The 16,394-nt window shown below is 54.2% G+C and overlaps 8 protein-coding genes across 8 annotated transcripts; 6 read left to right on the top strand and 2 right to left on the bottom strand.

The window, feature by feature from the left end:
* Nucleotides 1–447: 447 nt before the first annotated feature.
* CC84DRAFT_1096177 (PLP-dependent transferase) lies at nt 448–2,253 on the top strand (the record flags this gene model as incomplete). The annotated part of the gene is made up of 5 exons (XM_018174655.1): nt 448–865; nt 916–1,253; nt 1,427–1,879; nt 1,928–2,024; nt 2,060–2,253. 5 exons carry the CDS (start codon nt 448–450, stop codon nt 2,251–2,253), a joined length of 1,500 nt encoding a protein of 499 aa, XP_018034454.1.
* Nucleotides 2,254–4,924: 2,671 nt separating this feature from the next.
* On the top strand, nt 4,925–7,135 carry CC84DRAFT_1095577 (kinase-like protein; the record flags this gene model as incomplete). The annotated part of the gene is made up of 5 exons (XM_018174621.1): nt 4,925–5,701; nt 5,754–5,835; nt 5,887–6,691; nt 6,739–6,835; nt 6,884–7,135. 5 exons carry the CDS (start codon nt 4,925–4,927, stop codon nt 7,133–7,135), a joined length of 2,013 nt encoding a protein of 670 aa, XP_018034453.1.
* A 523-nt stretch (nt 7,136–7,658) lies between these two features.
* Nucleotides 7,659–9,673, top strand: CC84DRAFT_886942 (uncharacterized protein). The gene is made up of 3 exons (XM_018187796.1): nt 7,659–8,171; nt 8,227–8,538; nt 8,624–9,673. Exons 1-3 carry the CDS (start codon nt 8,109–8,111, stop codon nt 9,308–9,310), a joined length of 1,062 nt encoding a protein of 353 aa, XP_018034452.1. The 5' UTR covers nt 7,659–8,108; the 3' UTR covers nt 9,311–9,673.
* Nucleotides 9,231–9,863, top strand: CC84DRAFT_886873 (uncharacterized protein). Its single transcript, XM_018187795.1, has one exon. The coding sequence runs from the start codon at nt 9,349–9,351 to the stop codon at nt 9,688–9,690; it is 342 nt and encodes a 113-aa protein (XP_018034451.1). The 5' UTR covers nt 9,231–9,348; the 3' UTR covers nt 9,691–9,863.
* A 188-nt stretch (nt 9,864–10,051) lies between these two features.
* On the top strand, nt 10,052–11,179 carry CC84DRAFT_1219307 (FAD/NAD(P)-binding domain-containing protein; the record flags this gene model as incomplete). The annotated part of the gene is made up of 1 exon (XM_018183069.1): nt 10,052–11,179. The coding sequence occupies one exon, from the start codon at nt 10,052–10,054 to the stop codon at nt 11,177–11,179; it is 1,128 nt and encodes a 375-aa protein (XP_018034450.1).
* A 732-nt stretch (nt 11,180–11,911) lies between these two features.
* Nucleotides 11,912–12,322, top strand: CC84DRAFT_1063133 (uncharacterized protein; the record flags this gene model as incomplete). The annotated part of the gene is made up of 2 exons (XM_018173606.1): nt 11,912–12,159; nt 12,232–12,322. Coding segments are annotated over 2 exons (339 nt in total), but the record flags the coding sequence as incomplete, so codon positions are not given.
* A 56-nt stretch (nt 12,323–12,378) lies between these two features.
* CC84DRAFT_1149964 (MFS general substrate transporter) lies at nt 12,379–14,881 on the bottom strand (the record flags this gene model as incomplete). The annotated part of the gene is made up of 7 exons (XM_018176686.1): nt 12,379–13,436; nt 13,504–13,834; nt 13,903–14,248; nt 14,301–14,325; nt 14,372–14,411; nt 14,461–14,672; nt 14,767–14,881. 7 exons carry the CDS (start codon nt 14,879–14,881, stop codon nt 12,721–12,723), a joined length of 1,785 nt encoding a protein of 594 aa, XP_018034448.1. The 3' UTR covers nt 12,379–12,720.
* A 476-nt stretch (nt 14,882–15,357) lies between these two features.
* Nucleotides 15,358–16,363, bottom strand: CC84DRAFT_1166204 (Prefoldin, subunit 4). The gene is made up of 4 exons (XM_018178894.1): nt 16,236–16,363; nt 15,911–16,045; nt 15,747–15,814; nt 15,358–15,661 (listed from the first exon to the last, which is right to left on the bottom strand). Exons 1-4 carry the CDS (start codon nt 16,248–16,250, stop codon nt 15,469–15,471), a joined length of 411 nt encoding a protein of 136 aa, XP_018034447.1. The 5' UTR covers nt 16,251–16,363; the 3' UTR covers nt 15,358–15,468.
* Between the last annotated feature and the right edge of the window lie 31 nt (nt 16,364–16,394).

The raw sequence follows: 16,394 nt of genomic DNA, 5'->3' as shown, positions 1-16,394 counted from the left end.
AGTCATCGATCACCCCATTTCTCAATTGTGGCGGATGTGATCAAGTGATAAGGCTTGATGTCGAAGAACTAGCGTTCAAGCACTCCGTCGGTGAGAAAGGTTGATGAAGCCGACTATTCCGGCCCGACGCTAAATCTTTAGGCTCAAAGTTCTTAGACGTCTCGGCATACCGAACAAAGACGGTCCGCGTGAAGACGACCAAGGTATCCGTTCTTCAAAGAGGCTATCTCACTACCGGCGCTAGCCTGCGTGTGACCCATGGAGCTGGAGGCGGAGCAGGGCCAGGTTCAAAAATCGGTGAAGAATCGAACGTTCCTGCAACGTCGATTATAAAACCCCTCTACCGCCTGCATCTTTCTTCCCTCATTTCACACACTCTCTCCTTCCTCTCATCATCTTTGGACGTTTTGCCAACTTCAACTCATTGTACCACTCTGTCATTACACAATGCTCAATGCAAAGAAGGCCACTCGGGTCACTCCTCATGTAAGGTCTCCGACAGCCGTCCCTCCGAGCCGAGCTGTTCAGGCCAGCGCATTACCGGCTCGCAGCCTTTCACCTAAGCCTTCGACTCAGTGTCCACGGAGTTTCAGAAATCTTACTGTCGAGCAAATAGGAGCTGAGAAGCACTACTATCTCACCGAGGATGGACGGAGGATACTTGATGCTTCCGGCGGAGCTGCCGTGAGCTGCTTTGGACCCGGCCCGAACGACAGGATAGCAGACGCGGTGAATAGGGCATATCGGCAATTCGGAGGTTACAGTTGCTCATTATCTTTCACTAATGGCTCTACAAGAGCCTTCGTCGATGCTCTTGTAGAAAGTACCGGGGGTCACATGGAAGCGGCTCTTCTGTATGGCTCGGGTGAGTCTGTCTCTGGTCTTGGGCATGTTGCCTTTCTAACCCTATTTTAGGCTCTGACGCTTGTGAGGCCGCAGCAAAGCTACTCCTCCAGTATCACGCAGAGAACAATCAAGCACAACGAAGAGTTTTCATTGCGCGTGAGCAGTCTTATCACGGAACTACGGCATTTGCACTTTCATGGGGTTCCTACTGGGCAAGAAGAGAACCATTCCAGGATGTCTTGATGACTGTCCCTCGGGTTGCAGCGTGCAACTCGTATCGTGGCAAGAAAGCTGACGAAACGGTCCAAGAATACGTTGCAAGACTTGTCAAGGAATTGGAGCAGAAGTTCAGAGATGTCGGCCCAGAGAAGATAGCTGGCTTCGTCTGTGAGCCTGTTGTTGGTGCAGTAAGTATCCAGGCTCATTCTCCGCCTTCATTTATCTGTTTACAAAGCCTCACTTATTCGCGTCGTCGGATTGATGGTTACACGAACATGCAGCCAAGCCTTCATCTGGTTGGCCGACGTTTCCGCGTCTGTACTATGCAGAATATGTACCCAATCACTAACCGGGACCGCAGGCGCTGGGTTGCATGCCGGCTGTTCCTGGATATCTCCAAGCTGTTCGAGAGCTTTGCGACAAGCACGACGTTCCACTTGTTTTCGACGAGATCATGTGCGGCTGGGGCCGGACCGGCACTCTTCACACGTGGCAGCATTATGGTGTCGTGCCCGATATTCAGCTCTTGGGCAAAGGGTTGGTTGGTGGCTATGAGATACTTTCCGCTATGCTCGTTGGCAAGAAGCTGGGAGCTATGGAAGCGATCCGCAAAGGCTCAGGGACTTTCAACCACGGACATACCATCCAGGGCATGCCCAAAACCTGCGCGGGGGCTCTTGAAACCCTCAAGATGGTCCAAGAACTGTTACCTAATATTAAAGAAATGGGGGACCGTCTCATGAAAGGTCTTCAGACCAGGCTTGGGGCTCATCGCCATGTCGGTGACATCCGCGGCATGGGGCTGTTTATTGCGGTGAGCATTGCATCGACGTGCTGGGGGGGTTTTGATTGACTTTATCAGATCGAATTTGTTCAAGACAGGCTTTTGAAGGCTCCGTTCAATCCGGATGACAGAATCTCTAAAGCCATCCAAGAGATGGGTAGGTTGCAATCCTACCGTGGACGTTTCTAACCCACACTAACCCTCGCATAGGTCTCACCACACACAACATACACGTCTATCCTGGCACGGGTAGTGCTAACCCGGAAGGCAGAGAGGGGGATCACATTATCATCGCGCCCCCCTATGATGTTGACGCGGACGAGATCGACCTCATCGTCAACGTCGTTGGCAACCTGATTGAGAACTTCTTCGAGGAGTTCAAGCCTACTACACAGAAGTCGTGACCTCCTAAACAAGTCAACATCTGCACAAATTGTACCAACAGACTTGCACATATGGGTGGTTTTGTCTTGATTCAAAATTGGCGGTTAGATCTCCTTCGTCTTCATGTCGCAACAGGAGGAAATTGGTACTTTGAGGTAATTTAACGATGTTCACGATACAGATTGGATTAGATAGACTGTTTGAGCGATTCCGCAAGAACAGTATGCAATTTGGCGTACGGATGCCATTCTACGGGCAGTTTGGTATGTCGTTTGGTTGTCCTCTCTTTTATCCTTTTCTATCCATCGGTTTCCTTTTCCAGATTGGAATATCTCCTTCCTTTCTTGATGTTTGTCAACCGTGTATAACGACTCCAACGAATCTCTATCATCATCTTTACCTTCTGATGCTCCATGGCTCCGTGCGCCTGGCTGCTCGTTCCGCACCGACCTGACATTCACAAGAACATAAATAGCAGCATCAAGCTGACTCGCGTTCGAATCCGTGGCCCCAATTCCGCTGCCATTCACACCTCCCCGATTTCGCAGAGTTCCGAGAGTCTCGACCCTCGGCCTTGGCAGCACCAACGAGCCGACCACACCACATCCGCAACCGCCTGCCCAACGAATTGCAGTGCCCCGCTCAACGGTGTCGCTCACTAATTCAGCGTCTTGCAGTGGGTCCCTGGCACTTCAACTTTCACACGGACGTGGAAGCATGCAGTCAAGACGCAATTCATTAGTGATGCTGCGAGACGGCAATAATGGCAGCGGGATTCTGGCTTTGAGTACATGATGCATTGTGGGCTGCGTTGAAAGCGCGTTCGCTTCTCAGACAGCATAATGCAAGGACTGCACCAACGGCGGAAGAATGCACAGGACGAGTAACCGCTGGACGGCATACAAGCGCCTCGCCGCCCGCAGAGTGTGGCCCTTGGTTGCTGGACCGCACGGCAGATAGGGCTTCTTCCCAATCAGACAAGACGTCGTCACACCGGTCAGGAGCATCATCACCTCTCGAGCGGCGATAGAAGGCGGGACAGGGCGTCTGATAGCCCTCGAACGCGGTTGCGAAGGCTGAGAGGGAGCCGCTCGTGCGGGACAGTGCACGAGCGCGGGCAGGAGCGAACGACGTTGCCTGATGACCTCACCTTATCACGTACGTTTGTAGGGCAGGCAAGCGTCTGCCGAGAGATGGAGCTGCTGCACGAAGGATGCACTGCTCACATCAGCCTTGCGTTGCGTTGCGTGCACGTTCTCGTCTGCGCATGTGTACTTGCAAGGACTTCCAAGATGCTGTGTCGAGCAGATACCCAAACCGTCGCTCGCACCAGGCTCACCACATGAACTTTCGGTCGCACGACACGTGACCTCGACAGGCTATCCAGCACCGTTTCGGTTTCAGACACTGCGAATGACCATGGAACCTCACGAACGATGTGAGTGATGCGAAAAAGTTCTGTTCCGGCACCCGTGGGACCGTATAATGAGGGCAATCCCAAGGCACAGCCTTTATGTCCAGCCTCACAAATGTCGCGATATCTCACATTACTTCGTATTGCAGCACAATCCCCTTCTAACTAATGCGAACGAAAGACACGAAGCATGACAGGGACCGAGCTGGTGGCGATACTTGAAGTTCCCTAGCTATAACCTCCTGTGTGTGAAGGTTGCAGCTGGTGGCTCTCTGTGACATTGGCGTCTCCCACTCGGCACGGTCCGGGCATCTCGCTCCGCTTTGAGCAGTGGGCTGAGTCGACTCCATCCATTTTCTGCAATTTTACCTAGTTCGCTGGCAAACACAGCATGGCTGAGCAGCGCTGTGGCCTCCAGGCTTCCTGATGAGCGGCGGCACTGGAGCTGGGTTCGGATTGTCAGCCGGGCGCAACGTACATGCGGATCCAGGTGCGGAGAGGCAGCCTTTTGCGCAGGCTCCGCAGGCTCCGCAGGCTCGCTGGGGCGCAAGCGACCGAATAGATATTAAGTAGCATGGGGCGCCGTCTTCTATCGGGTGAATTGAGTGGGTTAGCTACCTGGCCTGTCCGTAAGGTGAGGTGACGCCGCACCCGCGCTGCAGGCGCTCTGCGCGCAACAATAGCAGCAGCACAACACCGTAGAGCAGTCCGTAGTATTATTGCGGTGCATGCCCACGGCAACAGCGCGCAGAGACAGGTGGACTGCAGCGCTATTGTGCGCGACGCGGCGCTATGTGGTTGCCATGGATGCGGATGACGACCCAACGACACTCACTGCAGCACCGAAGCGATCGGCGCTTTGACCCAGTCTCCGCTCCAGTCCAGTGACCCAATGCCAAAGCCTTCTGGCTCTGGCTTCATCACGACTGTCCACCGTCCTCGCAAGCCCTCCGCGTCCCATTCTTCAGCCAGCGCCGTCCTGCCAGCCCGCGAGTCCTCCCGCTGCGCCGTGACGCCCATGGTCGCCCGCGCAGCCGCCTGAAGAGCCCGTCTCCGCACCTCCCTCGAACGGCTGGCTGGCCTGCGATAACGGCTGCCAGGCGCCTCCGCTCGACGAGCAGCACGCTCGCGGGTAAAAATCTGCCTGTGCGCGCCAGACACTCACTGCGGCAGCCCTCGACCGTGCCTTCACTCGCCGCCGCCGCTGGTGGACCGCACGACCCGCGCAGAAATCGTGTTTCGACGCCCATCCTCGCTCGCCGACAGGCCCCAGAGACATGTCGACGCCTTCCACGGCCACGGCCACGCTTCCTCCCCATCATCAGTTCTATCCTCACCACCAAGCATACCAGCCTGCACTCTCCAATGGGCAGCTCCCCAACGGCACTGCTCGGATAGGCAATACACTCTACAACGGCTACGCTAGCGGCGCCTCGAATTCGGACCTACGCAGGACTACAGCCGCGCACCGCTCGACGCAGCAACTGCCCCCGATCGCCCCCGAAATGTCCGACAGCGCTGCCCGAGAGGCCAAGCGGCGGAACCCAGACTGGAATGAGTTTTATAGGAACGGTCTGCCCAAAGAGGTCATCGTCATTGACGATGACGACGACGAGCCGCCTGCACGCGCTCCCCAGCCCGCAGTGCCCGCCCGAACCGCGACAAACGGCTCGACGAGACACACCGACAAGAAGCGGAAGACGACTGCTTCCACGGCATACGACCCAGTATATAGCCAGCACACGTCGTACTCGACCACGCAGACGCCCTACTACGACTCACCCAACGGCCACTCCACACCCGCCGATCGCACCGCCTCAGCTCACAAGACCACCGCAGGGACCTCCATCGGCTCCAGCAATGGCCACCACATCTCGCCTTTGGACAACAGCGTGGTTGGCCAGAAGAGGAAGCGAACGCGAGCGGCCGTGCAAGATGAGGCCAAGGAAGCAAAGCGAAGGGAGTTGGACGATCAAGACCCATTTGCACTATACCAACCGCCGCCGAACCCAGTCATCAAGGCCAAGGAAGTCTACGTGTCCGTCGTTCCGGATGTAAGAGTACTTCTTCCGGCAATGGATTGTTGTTGCGTACTGACTGCGCTAGAAATCTCATACCAAGGATCATAAGGTAGACGACGAAGATGGACATTACATGGTGCACCCTGAGGCCGACCTCACTGAACGATGTATGTGTGCCATATACATTGATTGAAACATCTTGCTTACAGTTGCCACAGATCAAATCATCAAGCTGCTCGGCCAAGGAACCTTCGGCAAGGTCGTCGAGGCCTGGGACAGACAGAAGAGGACCAAGTGCGCCATCAAAGTCATCCGATCAGTACCCAAATACCGAGAGGCCTCTCGCATCGAGCTGAGGGTGTTGTCCACCCTGAAGTCCAACGATCAGTACAACATGAACCGGTGTATCCACCTCCGGGACTGCTTCGACTTCAGGAACCACATCTGCATCGTCACTGATCTCTACGGTCAAAGTGTCTTCGACTTCTTGAAGTCAAACGCATTTGTGCCCTTCCCGAGCTCCCACATCCAGAAGTTCGCCAAACAGCTGTTCACCAGCGTAGCCTTCTTGCACGACCTAAACCTGATTCACACTGATCTCAAGCCCGAGAACATATTGTTGGTGAATAACAACTACCAAACCTTCACATACAACCGGACTGTCCCTTCGTCCTCAACATTGACGAACCGGCAAGCTCGCCACCGCAAAGTATTGCTGGACCCAGAGATCCGGTTAATCGACTTCGGTTCCGCTACCTTCAACGACGAATACCACTCGTCTGTTGTGTCGACTCGCCACTACCGTGCGCCAGAGATTATCCTTAACCTTGGGTGGAGCTACCCTTGCGACATTTGGAGTATCGGTTGCATATTAGTGGAGTTCTTCACCGGCGATGCTCTGTTCCAGACGCACGATAACCTCGAGCATCTGGCTATGATGGAAGCCGTGTGTGGCGGCAAGATCGACCGCGACATCATCAAGCAGGCGTACAAGCAAGGAGACAGGCGGAACTCCTCGTCGTCGTAAGTTGCACTGTATATCGTGAATCAAACAACTCTAACAATGCCAGTGCTGCCCGCTACTTCAAGAACTACAAGCTCGATTACCCGAACACGGAGACTCAAAAGGGGTCGAAAAAGTTCGTGAAGGCCATGAAGAAGCTTCATGTAAGCAGACACTCCTTTGACGCAACGGACTTATGCTGAACTTGTTAGGAAACCATACCGCCCCACACCGAGTTCAACCGGAAGTTTCTTGATCTGCTGAAGCGGATATTCGTCTACGATCCCAAGAAGCGCATCTCGGCTAAGGACGCTCTCCAACACCCCTGGTTCCAAGAGACTCTTCTGGATGACGGCACGGAGGCGCACAAGATCAGGTTAGAAAGGGAAAAGAAGCTCCGGTTGCGGCAGGAAGAGGAACGTCGTCTCGATCGATACCAACAGCGGGAACCGCGAGGCTACTGAGCGACTGCACCTACCTTTCAACCTGGTCGATGTGCGACCATTCTGAACTCGCCGTAGCCCGCGGACTGGCGTTTTGGCGGGAGCTTACTTTGGCTTCGTGCTTTTCACATCTTTTGCATTTACGACGGTGATACGATGCATGGAGGGATCGGATGGACAGTACCCAGGGCTTTATTGGTGTTACACAGGTCTATGTTATCTCTGGTCATGTTCCATTCTCAGTCAACTCGACGGATAGAGAAAGTGTTTTCTCACGGTGTTCGCGCACGTATACCAACCATACCACGTGTGCAAAGCAAATGGAAGCAGCCTCAACCCACCTCGCTGTTGCCGCCTGCCGACCCGCATCGCACGAGGACTGGGCACAGCGAATTGACATATTCATTGAGTGAGCTCGATCTCTATACAAAAGCGTAGCATGGGAAGGTCTGGCTTGCTTGGAGAAAAGACTGGCTCGAGCAGAAGGCGCAGTTGGGTACGTTGTGAAGCGAGGGTCGGGCGTTTGTATAATCTACTCTGTGGGACTGTGTGTATTGAGTAGGGCAGCATGGGCCGCGTGGACAGCTCAGCTTAGGGAGAGATATTAAAGGAATATATCTCGCGCCTTCGCGTGTGGGTAGAAGGCGAGTGTACCCTGAGCATCTCCTGTGTCTTGTCTAATGTGCATGGTGTGTGAGGAATGGTGAATGGTGATTGACGTCGGGACCTGTATTGGAGGGGGCTAAGACAGTGTCACTCCTGCGTTGTGCGCTGGGCTTGCATGTGCGGTGTCATTAGATGCGGTCAAAGATGAACTCTGGTTGCATCATCCGACATGCGCTGCGAAATCGTCGGCGGGGTTCGAACGGTGTTGGTGTTCAAAGGGCAAGCCTAGCCGACGCCGCGCCAAGACGATGCGGGGCCAATTGGCGCCGAGGTGGACTGGGGTAAACACCGCGCTGGTAAACATTCGCGCTTTGCGACAAGCAGCGCAATGGCGAGCGCAAAGCAGAGCGAGAATCTGCTGCTCACGGAGCACTTTACGTGGCCGCCCATTGTGCGTTCGTTCCTGTCGAGATGCAAGCAGTCTGGGCAAAACTGACCTGCGACAGTCCCTCATCGACGACATCATAAACACCGTCAACGACAGCCTGTACAGCTGCAATGACTCCCTCGAGACAGGCATGCTGTCCGCGCCGCCGGCACAACTAGGTTTCCTGCCCCAGAACCCGGAGGAAGGAGAGGAGCGAGTTGCGGAAAGAGCAAGGCTTGAGATCGAGGAGGGCGCGCAGAAACTCGAGACGCTGATGGTGGATGCGGTGGATAGGAATTTCGATCGGCTGGAGATTTGGACGTTGAGGAATGTGTTGTGTTTGCCGAAGGAGGAGGGGTTTGAGGGGTGGGTTAGGTTGGGGCACTACGAGGTACGTTCTGGAAGACATGCGCATGGTGAAGTGGAGGTTGCGGTAGGGAGAGAAGAGGAAGCTGACTGACTTTGGATATGGATAGGGCCTGAAGATTCCAACTGCGGAGAATGAGCTTACACCCGAGGCTCTGTACGCGCTCCGCCGCAAACTCGTCGAGACGGAGAAGTTGCACGCCGCGCTGGCCGCAGAGAAGAAGCGCAACGAGGTGCAGATTGCGCGGCTAAGGGCGCTGCTCGTCCCACCAACACAGAGACAGGCACCCCGTGCGTCGACAGCTTCGGCCGCAGAGGAGAAAGAAAACACAGAGCGGGAAACAGCGCCCTTTGCTTTCCTCACGCACCACCCCGCCGCGCAGACGCTCGGTGTCCAGCCCCTCCCTGCCTCTATATCCTCTGCGAAGCCGGAGACCAGAACGCCGCTGACCACGCACACCACCTTCACAACCACCCAACTCCCGCACTTACGCCAGCTTCTGGCGAGTCTAAAACCACACCTTGCATCTACCGCGCTGCCGAGCGGCAAAGCAGGAGAGACCGAGGAGAGGGCCAAGGAAAGGAGGTCGTATATTGAGAGTCAGAGTCGGCGGGTGTTGGAGAGGCGGGGTGTGGATACGAGAGATGGGGTTGAGGGGGTGATCGATGGAAACCGTGTTAGGGGAGACGAGGTGCGGGCCCTAGAGGGAGTCGTTGGGGGTTTGAAAGGGGGTGAGAAAGGGAAAGGGGGCGAGGTTGAGGAGGTGGGAGAGGGGGATAGGATGGATGTGGATTGAATGTCTGTGGAGCATGGGCGGCGTGGGCGTTTTGGTAAATGGATGGGCTGGATTGGGATACCTCTTTTTTGGTTATTTGGTTTTGGGTTAGCATCGGGTGTTTGGATGGCGGGGGTCGGCGGGCGTTGTGTGATAGATACCACATTCAGTCAAGGCAAACCATCCTTTTTATGTCCTTTCTCTCCTTGATAGGGTGTCCTGGTCGCGACAGCCTCACGTACAAGTTGAGAGACATTCGAGGTGCATGGAAAGGCGAGAGTGAGGCGTTTTCCCCGAAAGACTGTTCTGGAGTAGAAGCGACGACGGAAATGGGGAAACTATTGGTTCTATCTACGTCATCGAAGGTATGGATCGCTGTTCTGAAGTCTCCATTATTGTGACTCGTGTTAAGTTTTGCTACAACCATTGCTGTTGCGTACTATCAGAGCGCGGCGACGAAGATCCTGGATAGTGAGCGCTTGTGAGTGTTGAGCAACCCTGATAGGGAGAGCCAGGTATAGACTGCATCGCGCCATTGCGAACCTCACCACCCGTAGACATCTTAAGAGAACTAGTTTATAAATAGTCCTCTAAAGGACTTCTGGGGATGTAGCGACGAGCCGGTTGAGATGTTGGCCAAAAGACGCCACCAAAACGCACGGACGAAACATTCCTGTCGACAACGTCATTTTCCATATTGTAAATCCACGAAGCCTCGCACTTTCATACATTGTTATCAAGCAGATCATGTCAGAAACAAAAATGTCTCCAAAGTCAATTCGCATAATCGGTGCTGGTCTATCAGGCCTCGCCCTTGGACAATGCCTGCGCCGGGTCAACATCCGAACCGTAATCTACGAACGCGTGAAAGCAAATCCAACGCGTAACAACTACGGCATCACGCTCTACAAGTCGACTTATAAGCCATTACTGGACACGCTACGGATGACTGAGGACGACTTCTGCCGCCAAGTGGGAGTGCATAACCCAGATAGTGGCGCCTTAGTCTCCGATGACCAAAGACTACGCGTGAACCGAGCTGCTTTGACCAGCCTACTCGAGAGCAATCTGGATATACGGTTTGGACATAAGCTCAATAACATCACATCATACGGTACATCCCGATGTGTTACGTTCCAAAATGGGACTCAAGATCTCACTGAAGACTTCAGCATCTTGATTGGAGCTGATGGCGTCCACTCAGCAACGCGATCTCAGCTCAATCTTTCCAAACCTGTGTTCGATCTCGAAGTGTTACCCTACATCGTCTTCAATGGCAAGCGTCGCATGGTATACTCCAACCTTCCTCCGGGCCTGCTCGACTGTTTCACAACACCAAATGGGATCCAACATGTCCAAAACGGTGTCTTGCTCTCCATCAAAGCCGACTTTTGGAACCCCGACAAACAGACCGTCGCAGTCAGCTACACACTCTCTAGGGCGGCTGATAAAGCAGACCAAGCGCTGTTGGACCGCAACATCAGTGACGCCGAAACGTTAGCGAAGAGTTTTGTCGACGAAGTCGCCACGCTTGGACAGCTACCTGCACCATTCGATAGCATCTTCAACACGGACACTATGTCAGAAGACAGGTTGCTACATTGGCTTATGCGCTCGTCTCTAATTGATGGCAAAGTCGTCCAGGATACTGCTCTGAATCATGGCGTTATTCTCCTCGGTGATGCAGCACACGCACAGCCAATTCCGGGGAACGGTGCCAATCTGGCGATTGCTGACGCATTAGAGGCTGCGAAGCATATGGATGCCTCGGGCAAATTCGATGCGGCTGCATTCTTGGAGGCCAGGTCAGACTGGATGAATGGGAAACGGGAGAATGAGCGGGCTTTGAAGGCCTTGCATCCTGACGGAGCCCGCAAGGCTAGAATCTAGAATGGTGGATCCCTCCTCTAATTTGCGAGGCGCGCCCATAGCTGCTTCAGAGCCCCTGGCTGCCAGCAGGCTGGCACATCAGGTGTCCGACAGTCCAACGCGAGCCTACCCAAACCATGAAGTTGGAACACTTCACGTGGCTATCGCCGAAGGCCGCGTGTTGCACGTTCGTAACTGGTCGTAATTGACCTATGCCACCGGTGGTCTGCCGAGGGCAGCGAGTGCACCACTACATTCCTACAGAAAATCTCGAATTAGTAAGCACTGCTATGTATGCATGTTCAATTATCCTTGGCATTCCAGGTATTAGCACACGTGGAAGAGTCGGAGAACCACGCGAGACGAGAGATTATTGAAATGATAAGCACCTCAAAGTCATGATCGCCACAAATCGAGCAAGGAATGAATGGTTGGTTTTTGTAATCATCGGTGCTGCCACTCCGTCGGACAAGTTTCCCATTAAAGTGCTGCCAGCGGTGTCCATGTCCGATATCGAAATTCTCAACTCGCGCACCAAGCACTTGGATTACTTTGGTTACAATTTTAAATCATGCCAACTCATACACTCCGGTGTTGAACAAGCAGGCCTTCTATGAGCAGTGGCACGACACCCGTGAGATGATTCCTCCGCTCCTTTTGGACGCCATCTTTGCCTCCATCCCGCGACACCTTGACTTTCACTACAGACTCCGAAGTTGCGATCATCAGATTTCGTAGGTTCGGCCGCGTTACATCCGTAGTGTAGCTGTTCCCGTGCTGTTCCACCCCGATCTGCACAAAGAAAACATAATTGTAGCAGAGGAGGATCCCGGTATTATCACACCTATCATTGACTGGCAATCGTCGAGCATTGAGCCAGCTTTCTGGCCCGCAGACGAGGTCCCAGGTCTCGCGCAACGCATCCCCGATCCTCCAGACAAAGACCCAAATGAACCCAAACGTGAAGCGTGTGCCAAAGTGTTCGTCGCCAGTATTCAACTGTTGACCCCAAAGCTGGCAACAGCCCGATCAATGGATGAGGCTTTGTTTCGCCCGTTTCGGTATCGCTAGAGGGCTTGGGACAATGGGGCCGTTGCTTTCCGCGAGGAGCTTATCCGGACATCGATGCATTTGGTTGAGCTTGGTTTCTCGGAACCGTGTCCGACTTTTGCTACCCTCCTCCGACGAACGCAGGAAGCATCAAGAGGATTGATTACGAGCTGTTCAAAGCGGCCCAGTAGTTGGCATAGTGCACAGCTGGTCAGCTAAATACCGCATGTGACAGCTGGGTTCCGGCCGAGCTTCGATAAGCCACGAAGTGGGCGCACCACAAGGAAGTTCCGGGCGTTGTGGGAGGAGATAGCGAAGAATAAACATCCTGATGAGGACGAGCCGGCCAGTTTGAGGAGGAACTTCAAGAGATCTGGCCATTTGATTTGATCCGGTAAATCAGGGAGTATGTTTCCCATGCGCCTCGTAGAAGAATGCACAGACATGGTCCGCCAATACCAGAAATGCATTCCACAGTCCCATCCATTAATACGCACTACACGCCGTGGATATTACACTTCCTCCTTCTCTCGCGGTCTGCCCTGGTTGTTTTCCCCCGCCAACGCCTCCCGACTAGCCTTCTCGTCTCTCTCCCTCTCCACCGCCTCCGCCTCCTCCCTCTTCTTCAACAACAAGTATTGGCAGAATTTTGACTTTGCCCTCATTTTCCCGCCCCACTTCAAAAACACAAACGGCACCACACACAGCCCTACGCTCACAAACCCCAGCAAGCTCGTCGCCCACGCCACCCCCATGGCGCGATACATCGGCTTCGCTGCAAACGGCAGCACGGCCCCGAAGCTGCTCCGGGATAAAGAAGCGGCGGCCATCGCCGACGCAGCGAAGACCTCGTACGCGTCGACGAGGTAGTTCAGCAGCGCCATGAATAAACACAAATACCCCATGCCAAACAGCATGCTCGCAAAGCACGGGACCGCCCAGTGGATGTCCGGGCGCGCGGTCCAGCCGAGCCAGAAGCTGCTGATGACGAAGAACGGGCCGGCGATGCAAGCTAGCGGTAGCCTGCGCATTTCCTCGTTGCGCGACCATGGCTTGTTGGCTTCCTGTGCACGCCGGAGGATCAGGTCCCAGGTCAGGTATAGGCCCGCGGAGACGATGGCGCCGACGCCAATGGGGAGGAAGGTGAGGCCTTCGAGGCCGGCATTGAAGTGGTAGATGTCGATGAAGATGAGGGGGAAGGATTGGAAATAGATGTAGAATATTGCGTCTAGTGATGGGGGGACGGTCAGCTTACCACTCTCGAAGGGAAAGGGGGAGGGTAAGAGGGGACGTACACGCAAAGCTGAGATACAAGCACGTGAACAACACAAGCGGCTCGAAGCAGATCATGCGCAGCGGACGCGTAAGGACGGTCGTGATGATGTGGCGCAGATCCGTCTTTTCGAGCTCGATGGGCGCGATGACGGACATGTCCCCCGTCTCTTTCCGTATTCGTTGCGCGCGGTACTTTAGTATCACGGGCCCGTACGTCTCCGGGAAAAAGAAGAACAGTGGCCACGATGCGCCCGCGAAAATGGCCCCGATCCAGAATGCCCAGCTCCAGCTCACCACCGAGATGAACCCGCTGATGGGCGGCCCTAGGATCGGGCCAAACGTTGTCGCTGCCTGTCCTTCCCATCAGCATTGCTAAAATAAAAGCGTGATGTTCGGACGGAGGACGACGGTTGACTTACCATGAAAATCGCCATGCTTCTCCCTCTGGACACAGGATCATGGTAAATATCCGCGCAGACACCACCAACCACGGAAATCGCACAGCTCCCGCCGAGCCCGACCATAAGTCTAAATACTACGAGCGCAGCAAAGTTGGGGGCGACGGCGGAGGCGATGGCGAAGACGGTAAAGTACGCAAATGACCCGATCATGACCCATTTCCTGCCGTACGACTCGCTCAGCGGGCCCCAGATCATGGGGCCCCCGACATAGCCTACCAGGTACATGGAGGTCGGCAGTATCAGTTGTGCTTCGCTGGTGACCCCAAAGTGTTTCGATATCGGGGCTGTTGCGCCGGCGGCGAGACTGTGCAGTTAGTATTTGCTCGGTACGGTACGTGACTGTTGGCAAAACATACGATGAGCCCATTGTGCTGTTCATGACTATGTAATGTTAGCTGTGCTCTGATAGATTTGACTGAATACGCACCACTCATTATAGCTACAAACAATGCATACAGTTTCTTCCACTGTGCATGGAATTAGTCTCAAGCTGTGAGCATATCAAGGCTCGTTTACCATTCTCCAATTATTCGGATTTTCTGGATCCCCATGTTCAAATCGAAGAGGCCGTCTCTCAAGCTGTCCTGGGTGATCGTCATCTGAACAAGACTCCGGCGTCGCACTCTCCTTCGCCCCAATCTCATCGCCTTTCTCCTTCTCTCCGTCTGACGCCGCCTCAATGTCTTTGTCAAGATCATAAATAGTCGGTATCCGCGCGCGAGACGGCCCTGTAATGTCTCAGATCTACTTTGCATTGCATTTGCAGCACCCGCGTTGTGGTTTCCACGTGGTATCACGGTGCATATATGCTGTTGGACGTACGTTGCGTCACGCTTCGGACGAGAGCAACAGGCGTAGCTTCCTGCTCCAACCCGTCGCGCTGCAGGCGGCTTTCCCGCGAATACGTTCGCTCCAGGTTGTGTTGGTCGTCCGCCATGCTGCATACATGTCACGGAATACCGTTGGTCTAAGAGGGAAGAAGGGAACCAAAAGAATGTTGGGCATGACTCCAGACGCCCGGGAATACGATGACAAAAGAACGAATGCGAGATTTTTAGCATATTGGGGAGCCATGACAACAACCCCGCGTTGGGTTAATAGCATACCCGAGGTGGACAAGGCACATCGATCTGGCGGGAATAGTGCAGATCCAACCCGAGACTACATATGCAGGTCGGGAGGCAAAGCCGGCACGTGATCGGTAATGACGGCATTGCTATTGGATCGCATCTGTAATCATCTGGGGTGCTGCGTTGAAGTCGGTCGGCGGGCCTTGCGCGTGTAGTTTCGGCTGAGGCACGGCTGCCGAGAGGCGAGAACCCATGGGCGGCCCTATGAAAGCACGCTGACCGTACCAACCGTTGCTCGGTATTCGCTCAGAGCACGCCTGTAGCACAAAACACAGTCGAAACAGATGCTGATGAATTGAGTGAATAATTTTTTCAGGCTGTAATATTTATGGCACATTCGTCGCCTGCGCCTAACCGGAAACCATTATCCAACTCCGGAACGCTGTTGGTGGCTTTACGTCTCGAGATTGATACTTCTTCCGAATCTGCCATAGAGCGCCTTTTTAAGCTCTGCCATCTCGTCATGGATGGTGTCGAGGCGCTCCTTCAAGGCATCGACGTCGCCGTCGATTGCTTCTGTAGACGACTGGAGCAGCTCGAGGACTTCGGGCTGTGGTAATGAGACGAAGCAGTCGCCAATCTTGTAACTGTTGGTCTGATTAACCTCTTTGCCCATCATGAGTCGCGAGACAACGTCACGAATGGTGAATGGGGGAATGTGGTTGTACTTACGGCACCTTCTCCTCCTCGTCCACCAGCTCTAGCTCGCCCGATATCTCTTCTAGGTCCTCCTTCTCCTTCTGTAATGGGGCTCAGCTTTGCGCTTAAAACCAACAGCCCATGCTCTTGATAGAAACCCGTACGAGGCTTACCGCCGGAGCGAGGGTCGTACTCACCATCTTCGCCTTCAGCTCGTCCTCAATAGCCGTCTCTTTCTGGTGCAGAGAACTAAAGCGGTTGATCTTTTCTTGATCCTCGCGGCGCACCTCCATGTCTTCCGCGCCTGCTGAGGCCTCATCCTCCTTGGAGAGCTAGATGTAGCGCCGTTAGCGCAGTATATTACGAGGACGAAAAATTGTAATATCGGGGATCATAGCCGAAAGAGCTGAGGGTCGGAAAGCAAGGTTGCCATAAATACGATACGGCTGACTTCAGTGAAAGTGGGGCGGTTGTGATGGCAGGCGCCAGGAGGAATAAAAATTATGCGGGGGCTAGGCATACCATACGACGTTGCATCTTGCTGTGACAATTGACTCGGGGCTCGGGAGATAAAAGACGATGGCTTTGAGGTCTATGGGAAATATGTTTTTGTCGTCGCGGACAATTGGCGCTTAGCAGATGTGGTTGAGAAGTGTGAAGAGATCAGTGTCGATCGTCAAG

Source organism: Paraphaeosphaeria sporulosa (assembly GCF_001642045.1).
Source record: "Paraphaeosphaeria sporulosa strain AP3s5-JAC2a unplaced genomic scaffold CC84scaffold_7, whole genome shotgun sequence".
Classification (NCBI taxonomy): domain Eukaryota; kingdom Fungi; phylum Ascomycota; class Dothideomycetes; order Pleosporales; family Didymosphaeriaceae; genus Paraphaeosphaeria; species Paraphaeosphaeria sporulosa.
The sequence above is the reverse complement of the archived record's forward strand: the minus strand, read 5'-3'. Positions and strand labels throughout refer to the sequence as shown.